Below are 18,254 nucleotides of genomic sequence, written 5' to 3' on the forward strand. Positions count from 1 at the left end.
CTTTTATTTCCTCTTTAAGAGAGTTTTTCATTTCCTCTTTAAGGAAAGTTTTTATTTCCTCTTTAAGGTAGTTTTTCACTTCCTCTTTAAGGAAAGTTTTTATTTCCTCATTGAGGGAATGTTTTATTTCTTCTTTAAGGGCCTCTATCATCTCCTTAAAGTCATTTTTAGGGTTGATCTCTTCTGTTTCTTCTGTCATGGTATGTTTAGGTCTTGCAGGTGTAGAATCACTAGGTGCTGATGTTGCCATATAGGTCTTTATGTTGTTGTTGCCTGTATTTTTGCACTGGCGTCTACTCATCTTTTCCTCTGTGCGGTGGCAGGTGGTGTCTGTGTCTGAGAGTGCCTCTCTTGTTCTAATTTTTAGTCTTGGTTTAGTAGGGGTTCTTGGTTAAATTGGTGCTATTGGGCTGTTTCTTCAGGGACAGCTGATTTCAGTCGGTGAATTATATACTTATGATTCTGGTGATCTTGTTTGGTGACTGGGTAGTGCCTTTTTCTGTGTTCCCAGGTCACGTTTTATTCATTTGTCAACTCCTCAGCTGATCTTGTTTCTTCAGACTTCAAACTGTAGGCATCTGAATCCTCTCCCAGATGGGTTTCAGCTGAGCAGGGTAGTCTCACCAACACCTCCAAGTTGTTGGGTTTCACAGGATCAGCAGTTGGGCCCTGGGTTGTCCCCAGAAGGAGTGTCCAGACTTGCCCTGGTTCTGACCCACGGAGATAGCCTCTTCCCCAGGTGTTGGGGCTAGGGGCGTCTTCGTTCCAAGCTGCGTCCGCCCCTCTCCGTCCCCGAGCCTGTCCACCCCTGTGGCCCACCGCCACAGGCCCACCTGTCCACTTGGGTTTGTAAAACAATCACACAGGAAGCTGACTGAGAAAGGGGAGGAGATTGAGACCTGCTTGAATTCCAGTAAGCTTTGTGTCAGAACCAAAACCAAAAGCAACAAAATCCACAAGAACAGAGACCACATGCTTTGCAGCCCCACCCTTCACAGCAGTGGGAAAGCAAAAGCCGCTTGCCTAGAAAGAGCAGTTCCTGTTTTTGCAAGGACTGCCTGTATAGCATACTCTCGACAAGGAGGCACCATACTGCACAGGCAATATACTTTGTGTCTGTTCATTTGTCAAGGGGACCAACCATCTGCAAACTTTTGGCAAGTGGAAGAGGCTATGATCCCCAACCTCACAGTTCTGCTTTGTGTTGGTGAGAAATGAAGTTGTAGAGAGAGAACTCTGAGTAGTCTACCTCAGAGCTAAGCACTAATCCATCAGGATGTCTCAGTAGCTCAGAAGGCATCTGGAAGTGGAGGTCCTGCTCAGGCTTCAAGGACATACACTCACAGGTAACTCTCTTGCAGGACTGAGTCTGGGCCCCAGGAACCAAGTGCTGGCAGGTGAGTGTATTCTTAGCTTTCATAAAGTGTACATTCTCAGTGGGAATCAAAGGTCACCTCTGAAGAAAAGAGATGGAGAAGAGCTGGTGTGGGCTGATGCTGGTGTTACCTGCAAGGTCCTGAGACTGAGAGCTTGGAATTAAGCAGAATGTCTTCTGACAAAACATTCATTTTTTGCGTTGTTCTTTGTTTTGTTTTGTTTTGTTTTGTTTTGTTTTGTTTTGTTTTGTTTTGTTTTCAGTGGGCCTCTCTAAACCCAAACTCAGAGCTGTACCAAGTAATGTGGTAACCATTGGGAAGCAGGTAACTTTAATTTGTGAAGCCCTCTTAGATGCTCAGGAATAATATTTCTATAAAAAGGAAACCCAGATATCCAGATACCAACAGCTCATGAAGACATTGAAAAAAAAAAGAACAAGGTCTTTATTTCATCCATTAGACGTCATGATGCAGGCCAATATTGGCGTTATTTTAAAAGTCCTGCTGGCACATCAGAACACAGTGACACGCTGGAGCTCATGGTGACAGGGGAAAGAACCCTTCCCCAACACTAGGATTTGTCTTAAGGAAATGAGTATATTCACTGTGGGGTTCCTTTGACAATTCTGGAACGAGGTTACCAGGTTAGCAATATAAGTCCACTTAGGAGGCTTCCTCTTCTCTCCAAGGAGTCTACTCCAGCAATGTCAGCCTTTTATCCCTGCCCACCTCTGTGGTGACCTAAGGAGGTTATGTGACTCTTCAGTGCTCCTCACAAGAGGAATATAACAGTTTCATTCTAGTGAAGGAAGATCAAAATTTTTCCATGCACGTGGCCTCACAGAACACATACACTGGTATATTCTAGGCCCTATTCACAGTGGGTCATGTGACTTCACAAGAGAGATGGAGATTCACATGCTATGGCTATTACCTGAACAGCTTACAGCTGTGGTTAGAACCCAGCAACAGCTTAGAACTCCTGGTCACAGGCAAGGGAGCTTTAGATTTTGCTTTGAATGATAATTGGACAGATATGAGATCACAGAAAAGGATATATGGTGGGTTGGTGAGCTCATGCTCCTGAGCCCAATGTCACAGAACTCGGGATACAGCTGTGATTAAGGTTCAAAAACCAGGATGGACATTAAAAGTAGAAGCCATTAGGTCCTGGGAAGAATTTGGTCTTTATGTGTCCTTCTGCTGCTGCAGATCAGCATAACTAACATCTGCAAGTGTGAACTTCTTTGTGCAACTGTCTTAGCAAGGAAACGTTTTTTTCTTGTTCTTTGTAGGGTCCCTCCACAAACCCAACATCTGGGCTGAGCCAGGCACTCTGATCACATTAGGGAGTCCTGTCACCATCTGGTGTGAGGGGACCAGAGAAACCCAAACATATGTGCTACATAAAGAGGGAAGTCCTGAACCCTGGGACAGACAGACCCAAAAGAATGACAGCAATAAGGCAAAATTCACCATCCCATCTGTGACAACACTGCATGCAGGGAAATATCACTGTTACTCCTACAACTCTGCTGGGTGGTCAGAGCACAGTGATACCCTAGAGCTGGTGGTGACAGGTGAGTGTTTAAATAATACTCAGGAATTGTATCCCAAGATATGACTTTTAAAACGTCTGGTCTGAATGTATTCCCACTCATCAGCCTTTCAGGGGACAATGCAGACTGTGTGAGCCCACTTAATTTTCCATGTTTATCTCTTCTAGGAGTGTCCATTAAACCCAGACTGTTAGCCCTGAACAGCCCTGTTGTAAATGTAGGACGGTCTGTGACCCTCTCATGTACCTCAAATCAGAGATACAATGGGTTCAGTTTAATTAAGAACAAGCAGAAGTTTTCCAGCTCCATGGGCTCACAGAATGTATATACTGGGCTGTCTTCTGCCAGGTTCCAAGTACATCTCATGACCTCCAGCCAAAGATGGAGTTTCAGATGCTATGGCTATCACACAAGCAACCCTCAAGTGTGGTCAGAAGGGAGTGACATCCTCGAGCTTCTAGTCTCAGGTGAGGACATTCCAGCTCTCTGTTGAACGACACTGAAATGGGTTTGCCCTGGAGACCCTAATGTGTGATAAATACAGGGAAAGACAGGTTCTTGAGATCACTGATACAGCAAGCAGACTGTGGGAGTCAAGATACAGAACCCAATGAGGGTTGTTGTGATAATGGAACCTGGAAGGGTCAGGAGAAAGATGGATCCTCACATGGCTCCATCTGTCCTTCGATTATTCAAGGGTCAATTCCAAGTTTTACTTTCCCTGTGCAACTGTACAAAGTCCTACATTCCTCTCACCTACTTCTTTTCAGGGACCCTCCAGAAACCTAGCATCTGGGCTGAGCCAGGCTCTGTGATCACATCAGGGAATCCTGTGACAATCTGGTGTGAGGGAACAATGGAAACGCAAATATATTTCCTGTATAAAGAAGGAAGCCCAGCACCCTGGGATAGATTGACTGCACCAGTGCCTGATCACAGGGCCAAGTTTTTCATCCCATCCATGACAGAGCATAATGCAGGACGATATCGCTGTTACTGTTTTAACTCTGCTGGGTGGACACAGCAGAGTGACTCCCTGGAGCTGGTGGTGACAGGTGAGTAGATACTCAGGAATCATATGAATCCCCAGATGTGACTCTCTAGAAAAGTTTGCTCTGAATGTATCCCCACTCATTACTCAGGTTTGGGGGACAATCCAGACTGTGTGAACCCATTTAATACTCCACATGTATCTCTCCTAGGTGTCTACACCAAACCCACCCTGTCTGCACTGCCAAACCCTGTTGTAACCTTAGGAGGATCTGTGACCCTCTCATGTATCTCAAATCAGGGATACGGGAGGTTCATTTTAATTAAGGATGAGCAGTTCTACCGCTCCATGGACTCACAATATGTATATACTGATGAGTCTTCAGCTAGATTCCAAGTAAGCCCCATCACACTCAGTGAAAAATGGAATTTCAGATGCTATGGCTATCACACAAGCAAGCCTCAAGTGTGGTCAGAAGGGAGTGACATGCTGGAGCTTCTAGTCTCAGGTGAGGAAGCCCCATCCCTTCTATTGAAAGACACTGAACCTGAAACAGGTTTCCCCAGGAGACCCTAATGTGTGATAAGTATAGAGAAAGAATGGTTTCTGAGCCCACATATACAGATGCAGGCTATGGGAGTCAAGATACAGAAAGTACTGAGGGGTGTTCTCAGAAGGGAACATGGGAGGGTGAGGAGAGAGAAGGGTCTTTAGATGCCTCCATATGCCCTGTTATTCAAGGGTCCTGTCCAAGTATCATATTCACCGTGAAACTGTTTAAATTCCCATATCCCTCTCACCTACTTCTTTGTAGGGACCCTCCAGAAACCCAGCATCTGGGCTGAGCCAGGCTCTGTGATCACCTCAGGGAATCCTGTGACAATCTGTTGTGAGGGAACCATGGAAACCCAAATATATATTGTGTATAAGGAAGGAAGCCCAGTACTCTTGGGCAGATTAACTGCACCATTGCCTGATCACAAGGCCAAGCTTATTTTTCCATTAATGAGAGAACATAATGCAGGGCAATATCACTGTTACTGTTATGACTCTGCTGGGTGGACACAGCACAGTGACACCCTGGAGCTGGTGGTGACAGGTCTGTGGAAAATAAGGGTCAAAATCTTGACATTTTCTGTGTGTGGGTCCCTTAAAGCTCTTGCTTGGGAGAATATTACCCACATGCAATAGCAAGGAAAAGTTTGATCACACTAACATAATACTTGCTGCTACACACTTCTAAAATGTATGACACCATGTGGTTGATTGTAAGCAAGTTTAAACACAGTACGAAATTGGAAAAAAAAAAAGTATTCCTGGTGTAATAGAAAAGCCAGTGAACACCAAGATTTATTGCATCAAAACTCAACTCAAATGTGACCATGAAGATGGATTCTATAGCTAAAGGGCCTTCAATCTAGTGTGGTCAATGACTGACATAGTGTACATGTCAGCAGGCTATAAAGTGTATAGCACAACTTGCCTAATATGGACTTTATTAACTGAGAGCTAATGAAAAAGTCTAGGGAGACAGAGTCTGGGATAAACCTTCTGGGGTATTCAGGTGATGTCTGGAGCTACAGATACATGGTCCCTTGGTTATTAACAACATCCATTCCCAGCTCTCTTGATAGAAAACAGGTGTTTATTCCATCAGTTGAGGAAACACACTGCATGGATAACTTTCCTGATATCTCCCATGTTATTTGTGAGATCAAGCACATCATGTCCTCAACATTTTTCCTCAGGAAATATATTGATTTGGCCTACAGTCCAACTGCTGTTGCCAATGTATCATTTAACAGGCTGTGTCCTCTTTTTACTAAGGGTCATTGAAGGTAAAACTACTCTGTCATCATGGCCCAGCCCTGTTGATACCTCAGGTGGGAGGGTGAACCTCCAATGTGTCTCATCAAAAAGATATGATTGATTCATTGAAACTGGGAAAGAACAGAATTTCTCCAGGTCCCTCAAGGCTCAGTACACACACACACGATAGTTCCAGGCTCTGTTTCCTGAGATCCCTGTGACATCCACCAAGAGTGGGCCCTTTAGATATTATGGATACTTCCAAAGCAGACCACATATGTGGTCAGTGGCCAGTAACCCTCTGGAGATATTTGTCTCAGATGAGGACCTCTTGTTTGCTCAACAGTTTTTGATAGGAGAAATCTTTATCACTAGCTCTGCTGCCCTGAGGATGGTTCCAGTCATGATGCCGGAAGGGAGCTCTTGGCATCTATTGCTCAAGGGGGAGCCCAAGTCACTGACCGAGAAAGAATACAAAGTATTGATATGGACTTACACACAATTTCTCCTTCATGAATTTAGTTGCATGTTCCCATGCCCCAGACTGAACAGAAAGCATAGGAAGTCCTCCTAAATTATGAACTGGAAATGGGAGGTGAATTTCTTCACCAATACTTAGTTCTTGTGTTGATAAAAAAATCACACTCAAGTGTCTTAGTCTGAAGTGTGAACTCAAACAACTTGATGTCTGTGAAGAATCCAGAAGGAATCATGGCACCCTAGGGAAAGGATTGATACTGGATCCTTCTGAAGTTTTGTGATTAGCCTAATATGCAATTATAAGAAATGAAAATTACTGGAAATATGAATGTTGACTTCAGAGAAGACTCTCTGCTCTCTTATGTACTTAATTAATCATGTACCTTCTCTTCTGTACCTAGGAACTGATGAGAACATCACTATATCACAAAACATGTCCAAACCAAAGACAGGTGAGTACAAATTCTCAGCTTTTCTGAGGGTTTTGATATGTGATCTTCCTCAGTTGATTTTCTTCTTCCCTTCATTCTTTCTCCACAGCCACAGACTCAGAGACACAGGATCATCACACAGTGGAGAATCTGCTCAGAATGGGGATGGCAGCCTTGGTCCTTGTGGTCCTTGGAATACTGGTGTTTGATGCTTGTCACAGCTCTAGACATGATCAACACAGAAATGGACTATGAATGGGAAGTACAGCAACACATCTTTTACAGTGTCATGGACTAGACACTAAGTATGGGGATTGAGGGTGGAATTGTAAGAAAATACAGTTGTTCATGTTGGAGAACTGACTAGGGGTCAATGTGAATTGAGTGCAAGGGAAATAAATGTCTGTTTATTGGGATGGAGAGTACTTTCTCCACCAGTCAAAATTATTCCCTTACATCTTGCTGTGGAATTTGCTGACCAGTGCCTCCTTTCTTCTCACCTAATGACATGGGAGAAATTTCTGTACCATCAACTAGGGTTGACTCCTAATCTATATACTTATTCTTCTTTGTCTTTCATGTAACTTTCTATCATTTTAGATTACTATGTTCCCATCAACATTCCAAATTTCTTTTCTACTGAGGTTCTTTTCTACAAGGTTCTTTTCTACTGAGAGCAAAGTACTAAACTGAGTTATAATAAACATCAGCAGAAATAAACCACCAGGATAAAAAATAAGTTACTTTATTCAAATGATTTTCTGAGACTCTTCTTTCAAGCTTTGGTACCTTCAGTTTTTGCCATATGTCCATTCCGTGATTCTCTTAATATAGAAAAGATTGCCACTGATATACCTTTGTTAGAAGAACTCATTGGCAGAATATTATTCACATGGTGTGGTGGTGTTGTGTTCCTCAAAATATTGTGTACCCTAATAAACTTATCTGGGGTCAGAGAACAGAAAAAAAAAACACTAGATACTTAGGATAGGCAGTGGTAGCACATTCCTTTAATCCTAGCATTCCAGAGGCAGAAATCCTTGTGTTCAAATATACAGTCAAGCATGGTGACTCATGCCTTTAATCCCAGAAAGCAAGCCTTTAATCACAGGGTGTGGTGGGAGAAAGCAAAAAGGTATATAAGGCATGAAGACCAGAAACTAGAAGTATTTGGCTGGTTAAGCATTCTGGCATTTGATCAGCAGTTCAACTGAGATCCTTTCGGATATGAGGACACAGAGGCTTCCAGTCTGAGGAAAGAAGATCAGCTGAGAAGTTCGCCAGGTGAGGTTAGCTGTGGCTTGTTATGTCTCTCTGATCTTTTAGCATTCACCCCAATACCTGGCTCAGGTTTGATTTTATTAATAAGACCTTCTAAGATTCCTGCTACAACATGGCTTTGAAATCATTACTTATAAAGCAAAGTCCTAATGTAAAGTATTTTATGATCTCTCTCTACATAACCTTTCCCTTATCTTGAATTCATTTATTTATTTTATTTTTATTAAGGAATTTTGTATTCATTTTATATGCCAAACACATATCCCCGTATCTTCCCTCCTCCTGCGCATCCAATCTTCCCCCACACCAACCCCTATTTCCTCCCCCAACAAGGTAAGGCCTCCCATGGGGAGTCAGCAGAGCCTGGTTCATTTAGTAGAGGTGATTCAAACCTCTTGTCCTGCAGGCTTCCAAAGATATCAACTGAAAACAGCATAACAAGATGAAATAAGACCAGGCACAAACCTGATTTCAAGTCTGGACGAGGAAACCCAGTAGGATCAAAAGGGTCCCAAGAGCTAGCAAAGGAATCAGAAACATTTCTATTCCCAAAGTAGGGAGTTTCACAAAATCCCCAAGCTAAACACCCACAACATGTACATAGAGGACTTAGCACACATAGACCCATGCAGTCTCTGATTGCTGTTTCAGGCTCTGTGAGACACTGAGTCTTGCTTAGTTGATTCTAGCAGCCATGTTATCACGGTGTCCTCAAACACTCTGGCTCCTACAACCCCTCCAGCTCTTCCATGGGTTCCCATGTTTTCTTTATCAATTTATCAGTTGATGGGCATTCAGGCTTGTTTCCTTTCTTCTCTTTTGTGAATACTGCAGTGATAAAAATGGATGTGTAACTAGCTTTCTGGTGTGTAGACTTAGAATTCATTAGGTGTGCACCAGGAGTGGTATATATAGGACAAATTCTAGTCTTACTTTCAATATTTTGAAGAAATTCCAAGCTGGTTTTCATAGCAACTGAATGAATTTAAGTGACAACCTGAAGCATGTAAATGTTCCTCTTTTTCAAGTTTGTTACTGTCATTTACTGTCTTTTGTTTTTCCATGATAGCCATTCTCTTTTTTGCCATTAATTTTGACAGTTTCATACATATGTAAAATGTGTTGTTTATATATTCTCCATCCCCTACTCTCCTGTGTCCTGCTTCCATCTTGTCTTATCCACTTCTTCAGATCTTCTGATCTTCCCTTAAGGGAAAGGTGCAGATTAAAAAAAAAGGACCTCAAATTGATTGATGTAATTTTAATTTTCATGTGTCTCCCAAACCTGTCTCCTCAGGATCATAGCACATTTTTGGTGACAATTTCTTTGTGACTTACCTGTCAAGGTGTCCAATTCTAGAGTGGAAGACTAGTTTTATAAAGTTAGACTACAATGAAAAAACTCTTAAATTCAAAGAGGCTGGAATGTTTTCTGGACCCCAAATCCAGAGTTAATAATACATCTTGAAGTCACTTAAGTTTTAAGGTTGATACCCTACTGTGACCACAGCTTGTTTGTTTAACCAGCATTTAAGAAAACTATGGAACAACCAACCTTACTTGCCATACATTGCCTATGTCAAGAGCTTTTATATTCTAACCTGATACATAATTTTGATCTTCAGATAGGCGCTCTTGAAGCCCTGAACCAGAGAGCCATGTATGTGGCTGTATGTGTGTTTTGATAATCATTTGCTGAAAACAGGAAATAAGTAGATAATGGCCTTGAAAACAATCCACCATTAATGCTGAAATTATAATGCAGATATTAATTATGAAAGTGCATTTGTGGTACTGTTTGTTATTTGGGTCATTCAATGCTCAGATGGAGTCAGTAAATTTTAGCTGTACTCGGTGATTTAAATCTGTTATAAAACTCTTGAAGATTTCACTATTTAGTTAATGGCAAAGAAAAATCCCTTTGTGAGAGACTCACAGAAGGACATCAAGCAGTCCTGGTGACACAGACAAAATAGATAGAACTGATTACAGACAATGTAGAAACCACAACCTACAAAAAACTGACAACAGAGAGAAAATGGAATATTCAAGTGTGGGTTCAGTATTGGTCATACTATTCCAAAGTAAGCCTAAATTCCTTTCTTAAAAAATTATTATTTTATTAATTAAATTTGTATTTTTGCAAATTTATATGTACAGTTACATGATATACATTGTGCATACTGACCACTTTCAACTCCACCCCTTGTAATAGCCCTAGTAAACTTCGCTGTTGCCCATTCCTTTTGTGTGTCAACTTCCAGAGTTTAACCAAGACCATCTGTGTGATATCCTTTGGAGTCTGGCAAGCTCAGTAGTGGTTCCACAACTGAAGACAAAGACCCTACCTCTCCCACAATCAGTCAATCCAATTGTTCAGTATTAAGTTGTAAGGCCCAGTGATGCCCCTCATCCATGCCTACTGTTCACAGGGCCAATCTTGCACATGCCCATTGCAGTTAACCTCAGTTGCTGTGGGTTCATGGTTCCAATGGTTGTTTAACTGATCCCTGTGTTTAATGTGATGTGAAAGCATAATAACGACCCTGAGTTTGTACCTAATGGGTTTAATTATTGCAAATTTGATAAGAAGTTACTAGTAGTCAGAACATTTCTAGTAAAGTCCAAATAGCATATTCTTCCACTCTGGGTAGATAATGAATGTATGGTAAAGTTCAATGTCATGCACATGTTCACTTCTGTGAATTGGTCACTACCACTATGATCATGAATCAAAACATCACATTCTTCCTCATATCTATACCAAGATACCTCCACATAATAAAGACTGTCTATAAAATAAACTTAGAGTCAACATTATACAGACATGGAGGCCAAAGAATAGAATAAATGGCCAAGAAATAAGCTCATTCCTTTATAGTCACATAAATTTTGGCTAAGCTTTTCAAAATGTACTTTGGAGAAATAACAACAAAAAACTAACCTATTTAGTTGATGATGGTGGGAAACTGATTTCTACACACTGAAGAATCAACCCAAATTCCTGCCTCTCATCTGGCAAATGAATAAATTCAAAACCCATTCACCACCTTGTTGTAAGATCTAAAATTGCTGAAAAAAATTGTAGGGTTTCAAATACAATGAGTATGAGTGGAGAGGAGCCATGTTTCCTTCTTTCTAACCTAGGAGATGGGATTAGGAGTGTCTACTGTTCTTGTTTTCATTACGAAGGTGCTGTATTATTACTGTTCTAATTGTTGTGACACAATGATATGAACCAAATTAAGGAAGTGTTTATTTTGTTTTGCAGCTAAAGGAAATAGTACAGTCCACCATGGCTGGGAAAGCATGGTACTGCTCAAATATAATCTACAGTCAGGAAGCAGAGAGAGAACTGGATATGGGCTGTCCTATAAATGCCATTCTTAATGATTAAATTTCACCAGCAAGGCTCCACTTTCCATAAGGGATAGAAACAAACCAATGTTCTCCTTTGTCCTGTCTGAATGAGATAGTCTCCTTTTCCTTCTCCAAAGTGAAGATTCTGAGTGTTGATTAGAGGAAGAAATGTGCCTAGACTTCAAATTTTATAAAGGTTCATTTCAACTTCAATTTAATTTTGTTTATGAACATTTTCCTGCATTTGTGTACTCCATGGAGAAATTATGCAAGGAAGCTAGAAGATGGTGTCAAGTACCCCACACCTAAGTTACAGACAGCTGAGAGGAATCCAAATGTGGTCTTGTGCAAGAGCAGCCAATCTCTAAGCCATCTGTCTCATTCTGAAAAGATCATTTTAATTCAGAAATGTGCCACGTATTCACCACCCATGTCCCACCCCTGATACACAGATACTTCTGCATATTCTCCCACACTAGCTGTGATTACTGAAGTGGATCTTCCCTGACCAGACTCTTCCTTTTTCAGTGCCATCCTTCCTACCCCTCCTCATAGCTCTGCAGAATGAGATGACAAGGGACAAATGCCATTTCTCTGTCCTACCCTCTCTTACCTATCAAGAAGGCACTTGTTCAGTGAGTGCGCCTGAGAATGCAGTATCAGCCCTCCTTGAGCTTCAGACACATCTAGACTCTCAACATCACCCTCCTCCATGAATTGTTAGGGACTGTGATCCTGGAGAGGCACTCAAACTCTCCTTTGGTCATTGCCTGGAACAGAGTTAGTAGTGACTCAGTACAGACTTCTTTTCCTTGGGAAACTTTATTTTCACTTCTCAAAATTCAGCAGAATACATTAATTTTGTTAGAGACAGACATCATACTGCCACCTGCTGTACACTTTTCATAATACAGACACAAATGTCAAATCTTTGAGATTTGCTCTCATACATGCTAAAAAGTCTCTTCTTTCACTGGTGTAAAAACCCCTTGGTTTGATTCCAGCACATACAGAAGAGCACCAGAGGCACCCAGCCCTGTGGACTCCAAATCTTAATTCTGTTCAACTGAGGAAAATACAGATTAACACATGAACTCCCCCAGGCGTAAGCCATGTCCATCACGTGTTCAATTAGAGCTTAACCACAAGGGAACATTCAGATGCTATAATTACAATAAAAACAATCCACAGATATGGGCAATGCCTAGTGACCTCCTGCATCTTCTAGTTTTAGGTGAAGGAAACCCAACCTTGACTGAAGTATTTGAGAACTAAATGTCCTGCTGTGAGCCTTGATCCAAAGAGAGCAAAGGTCTTATGAGTCAGATTACGAGAGATATAAAGACCTGATTGTGAGAATTAGAGAATTATTCCTAGATGCTTGGGCCATCTTCCTTACAGGACTTTCCTGAAATCCATCACTAGTGATTCACAATGGCTCTGTATTGTCCCCAGGGTCTCCCTGATGTCATCCATGGGAGATTCATTCTGCATAAGCTTGGAAGAATTCACATCACCCAGCCTTGAAGCAAAAAGCTCCAGGCTTGGATCTCTTGGGCCAACCTTTCCCTGAGCCCTCTAAGAAGCTTTCGTTTGAAACTGGTACAGATGCTAAGGCACATTGAGCCACTTCTCTGCCTCTGAAATTTCTGTCCTCAGCCACCTGCTGGGCATTCTGATCACATATTAGGAATCCACCTCTCCCTGTCATGGTCCTAGGCTCAGCACAGACCTGTAGTTGTGTTTTCTCTTTTGAGAAGACCACAACACAGCTTCAAAATAAATCATATATGGAGGCTTATTCTTAATTATAAGACTAATTAAGAATTAGTTATTATGTTATAACTATATATATTATATTAATTATTAGACTAAGCTTGGCTTGTTTCTTGCCAGCTTCCCATAACTTTAACACTTGATCTTAGCCAAAAGGCTGAGAAGCGATTCCCTATTACTTTAAATTATCCTGTCTACATTTTGCCCCTGGGCTATTCCCATTCTCTTACTTGATTGAACCTTGCTCTTACTTCAAGGCTGACTATGTAGCTAAAGGGCTGTTTTTGCATCCTCCTCCTTCTCTGGCTACTAGATCTCTCTTTCCCCAACTTTTTCCTTCTATATATTCTTTCTGCCTGCCAGTTCCATCTAACCTTTCTCCTATTTTGCTATTGGCTGTTCAGTTCTTTATTAAACCATCAGGTGTTTTAGACAGGCAAAATATCACAGAATCACAGAGTTAAACAGATGTAACATAAACAAAAGTAACACATCTTAAAATAATATTCTACAACACAGACTTCTTCCATGTATGCCATTATGAAGGAACCCTGATAAATGGCTGGCAATTTTTAGAAGGGAGAGTGTTTGAAACAGTCAAGGGTTTGGTGTGGCTGAGTCAGAGAAAACAGAGACCCAGAGACAAGACTTAAAGTCTATTATCAACAAAACTACAAATCAGTGATTACTGATGGGCTCAATGTTAGTGAAGTTTTTAATGTAAACATGCTTAGTTTGGGAACATTGATGAACTATATAAGCTACTTAATAATTCATTTTGTGAATTCTGATAATTAAGGATAGATAATGCTTTTATTTTCTCTGTATTATTTTTCATAGTATATATTTGTCCTACCACCTTCTAGGACAATATATATGTATATACATGTATATATATATGTATATATTTATATATGTACATATATGTATAATACACACACAAAAACACACGTGTGTTTGTGTATGTGTGTGTATGTGTTGGTGTAGGAGTTTTAGTTTTCTTTTCTTTTCTAACCAATAGATTAATTAATTTCACAATTACAACTCCCCCAACCCAATCACAGCTCCCCCATGCTCCCACAGTCGCTCCTCCCAAGTGACTCCCTCATCCATTCCACTTCCTCTCTCACCAGAAAAATGCAGTCTTTCCATGTGCATCAGCCAGCCATAGGACATCAAAATGCAACAAAACCACACACCACTCCATCATCAAGGCTGGACTAGGAAACCCAATAGGAGGAAAGGGTCCAAAAAGTAGGATACAGTAGCAGAGACAGCCCCAAAGAAATACAGTTTTATTGCCTGATAGAATTGCTATCAATGTCAATAAGATATAAGTGTTGCTTCCTTTTTAAATATTGCTATTCATGTATATTCTGTATATCGTGATGGGATTCATAGGCATTTGCAGACTATTTCATACCATATATGTTGACCATCTACTCTTTCTTTACTCTACTCTTTCCACTATTCCCATCATTCCTCCAGGAAGCATGTGTCTGATTTCATGCTGTACTTGTCAGTATTTTCCATAGGAACGGAAGTGACAGATGAATATATATGCATATGTAAATGTATGTATACCAATATACACATACATGTTTATCTGATGCTCTATTTACAAAAAGGCACAAACCTCTCACAGGGAAATGTGTTTCAGCAATCGCTCACTGGAAAAAGTAGTTGTTCTAATTAGTTCCATTTAATCTACCAATTGAAATTCCAAGAATCTTCCTCCTCATTCAGTGTAGCTGAATGTCTCAGGTGGTCTTTTGTATATGCAGGAATCCTAAAGGAGGAGGCTCTAATGACTGTAAAGGAATGGCATTGTCAGCAAGTGTAAGGGGAAACAGGCAAAAAGAGCAAGTTTCCTTCTTCCATGATTTTAGATAGGCTGTCACTGGGAGGTGTGGCCCAGATTAAAATGAAAATTCCCACCTCAAAAGATTCAAACTAAAGTTGAGTCTTCTCACCTAAAATGATTTAATTAAGAAAAATCACTCACATGTGTACCAACAAAAAAATCACTCACATGTGTACCTACCAACTTGGGTTTTAGTTAATTCCATATTTAGTCCAGTTGACAATCAAAAATAGACATAATATTAAACATTTGGGCATTTATGATCTTTATGTACATGTGTAAGCTTTGGACCCCATAAGTGAGAGAAAATATCATGGTTTTCTTTCCATATCTGACTAATGTTAATTAATATGCTTATCTTCATTTGTATCCACTTCCTAGGAAACCATATTAACTTGCTTCAATTGCACTTATCTGTTATCACATATATTATATAACTATTTAGATATGCTTCTATAATTGAACATATTATATATTTACATGTAGTGTATAAATTTGAAGATGTCATCCCTATTAATATTACACACTTGATAATTTTAAATATGTAGATATAAAACCATTCCTAAAAATACGTGATATATGTTTCATATACTTATATTTGTGCATCTATGTATTTCTAACCATGTAATGATTAGGGCATGAGATACAAAGGGATTGTGCAGTAACTTTGGAACTGTTTGATATTTCCCCAGGGAAGAATTTCCACAACTCTCACTCCTTTGTACTCATGACATTCAGGAGCCCACCAAGGAGCAATTCTTACTCCTAATCTTGGACCCTCTTTTGGGGATTAAGTGGAAATACTTATACAGGGGAATTGCCTACCGTTATCCTGCACCCAGATGTAGCAGAAAGCACAGGAAGACTTATTAGTGAAATGTATGAACATATTTAATCACAAACTTTGAGTTTCTACAAGTAAGGTAAACTGTTGCCAAGTCACTCAAACATAATTTCTGAACTCGCAGAGACCAGCGGCACCGAAATCATCATACCAAGACCAGGAGTACAACTGTCACTGTGCAGTGTCCTAAGTCCCACTCCTCTAAACTACTTTCTGGCAGGGACTGTCCACAAATCTCCCTATGGGCTGAGCTATGCTCTGTGATCCTTTTAGGGAATCCTATGATCATGTGGTATGAGGGAACCATGGAAAACCAAACATATTCTTTCATAAATAAGGAAGACCAGCACCTAGGAATGAAAAGCTCCACAGGAGAGTAGTAACAAGATCAAGTTCTCTATCACAACCATGGAAGATCATCATGCAGTACAATAAAACTGTTTTGTTACAACTCTGGTGGTCAAAGTGCTGTGAAATCCTAGAATTGGTGTTCATCAATCAGATGACACTGAGAGGTTTCAGCCTTAGAATCTGTTCTCAAGAAAAGTCTGCTCTTAAAAGTGTCTAAGGTCACAGGCCAGCCCTAGGCAAGTACATGGACTGCATGAGACCACTTAATTGTCCATGTGCATCTTTCCTAGAATTTCATATGAAGCTCAGCCTGTCATCTCTGTCCAACCTTGCATTAACCTCAGAAATGATGGTGACATTCTAGAGCCGTAGTTCTCAACTTATCTAATACTGCCTCTCTTTAATAGTTCCTCATGTTGTGGTGAATCCCAACTACAAAATTATTTTTTTATGCTGCTACATAACTGTGATTTTGCTACTATATGATTCATAATCTAAATATCTAACATGCAGTTGATTTTAGGAAACAACCAGTGGATTGGTTGCTCACTATCAAAGGGGACAGAATCCATAGGTTGAAAATCACTGTTCTAATTTGATTCACAACAGGGCTATGACAGATTGATCCTGTCTAATTATGACCAGAAATATCTCAACACCCTGGATTCACAATATATATACAGTGGCCTATTCTCAGATTGATTTCAAAGGGTTCCCACGAACTCCAACAAGAAATGGAGGTTCAGAAGCCATGGCTATCACAAGGCCATCCTTGGCATTCTTGGCAGAAATTTCCTCTCCCAGTGGTGGTCACAAATAACCAACATGAATATTAATATTAATTGGCAATGCTCTGCTAGTAGATCAGGCTTATTACTCAACAGCTCTTACATTTTAAGTTAACCCATATTCCTTATTTATGCTCTGCCACATGGGAGTAACACTATTTTTATGGCATTTGAATCTCTTCTTCCTTCTGTGTCTGGCTGGCAACTTCAGACTCTATCTTTTTTGCTCCCAGAATTCTCATTTTGGATCTTTCACCCAAACTTATCCTGTTCAGCTATTGGTCAGCCAGCTTCTTTATTATCCAATGAGATCAATGCATATTCACAGTTTACAGAAGAATTGTTCCACAATATTTCCCCCTTTTTTTGTCTAATCAAAAAGGGGGTTTTAATCTTAACATAGTAAAACTCTATATAACAAAAACAGTTAGCAAGTAAGAATTACAGTTACAATATCCAGTCCATTTGTATTTGGCAAAATTAGAGAAATGTTCTATTATCTATCTTACCATGGTGAGTCTAAAGTTTCACATTTAATTTAACCTTTTATCACAACTGAGAAAATTAACTATGAGTATCTAGTCTCTGACTCCTTCATAGACCCCATAAATGTGAAATGTTACATAATGACAGGGACATCTCAATGTCTGGAAAGTCACCTGAAGTTCTTCTGTAATGTTGGAGCATCTATCTTTGGCCCATAGGCCTAGTATATCTAACAGACTTTTCTGAGAAGCAGAGCATTTTGAAAGGATTGTCTTACCATGCCATGACAAAGTTTGGCAGTCCCCTTTATTATGTCCTACTTTTCCAGTTTGGACAGTAACTGCCAGCAACTGAGACAGGGGCAGTTCCTTTATCCATATGACTAGCTTTTGCCATAAAGAAAACAAACAATATATGGAGTTTCTTTGATGCCCATTATCTTCATAAAAGTAGATCAGTGTTGAATGACCTTGAAATCATATCTAAAATGAATGTAACTTTGATTATAATAGATGAATATTAATCTGCATTTCTTAATTGTGTAATATATTTAAATGAAATGTACTTACAGTATAACAAAACTAAATTTAAATTTGTATCAATATAAAAAATCTATACTGATGTAAAATATTTAAGACTAGAATTTTTTATTGATGTTTAAAAGTTGATTCAATAATCTGTCCTTTTATCCAGTCATTGTTATATCCCCATTTTTTTCTTTTCAAATAGAGATTTCTGAATCTAATCTTCTCTTTTTACTTTACTTTTTTTAACCATTACTAATAGCAATTTGTAACTAACCCCACCACTTTAAATGAAAACAAACACCCACCATTAATATTTTGTGAACTGGAAGTT

General features: G+C 39.9%; 1 protein-coding gene across 2 annotated transcripts; it reads left to right on the forward strand.

Annotated features, from left to right (window-relative positions):
* The first annotated feature begins 951 nt into the window (after positions 1-951).
* Positions 952-8,158, forward strand: LOC102908777 (leukocyte immunoglobulin-like receptor subfamily A member 6). Of its 2 annotated transcripts, none has more exons than XM_076568896.1 (8): positions 952-1,207; positions 1,362-1,397; positions 2,672-2,956; positions 3,103-3,402; positions 3,706-3,990; positions 4,138-4,434; positions 6,617-6,667; positions 6,762-8,158. In XM_076568896.1, exons 1-8 carry the CDS (start codon positions 973-975, stop codon positions 6,899-6,901), a joined length of 1,629 nt encoding a protein of 542 aa, XP_076425011.1. In that variant the 5' UTR covers positions 952-972; the 3' UTR covers positions 6,902-8,158. The 2 variants fall into 2 exon arrangements, with proteins under 2 accessions (XP_076425011.1, XP_076425008.1); XM_076568893.1 differs by having other exon boundaries at positions 6,756-8,156.
* Positions 8,159-18,254: the final 10,096 nt, after the last annotated feature.

Source organism: Peromyscus maniculatus, chromosome 1 (assembly GCF_049852395.1).
Source record: "Peromyscus maniculatus bairdii isolate BWxNUB_F1_BW_parent chromosome 1, HU_Pman_BW_mat_3.1, whole genome shotgun sequence".
Taxonomy (NCBI): Eukaryota; Metazoa; Chordata; class Mammalia; order Rodentia; family Cricetidae; genus Peromyscus; species Peromyscus maniculatus.

Excerpts from the sequence above, each read along its gene's own strand:
- LOC102908777 (XM_076568893.1), top strand. The coding sequence starts at position 973 with ATGCTTTGCAGCCCCACCCTTCACAGCAGTGGGAAAGCAAAAGCCGCT. Across the intron at positions 2,957-3,102 it reads CCTAGAGCTGGTGGTGACAG|GAGTGTCCATTAAACCCAGA; the intron begins GTGAGTGTTTAA and ends TATCTCTTCTAG. Across the intron at positions 3,991-4,137 it reads CCTGGAGCTGGTGGTGACAG|GTGTCTACACCAAACCCACC; the intron begins GTGAGTAGATAC and ends TATCTCTCCTAG.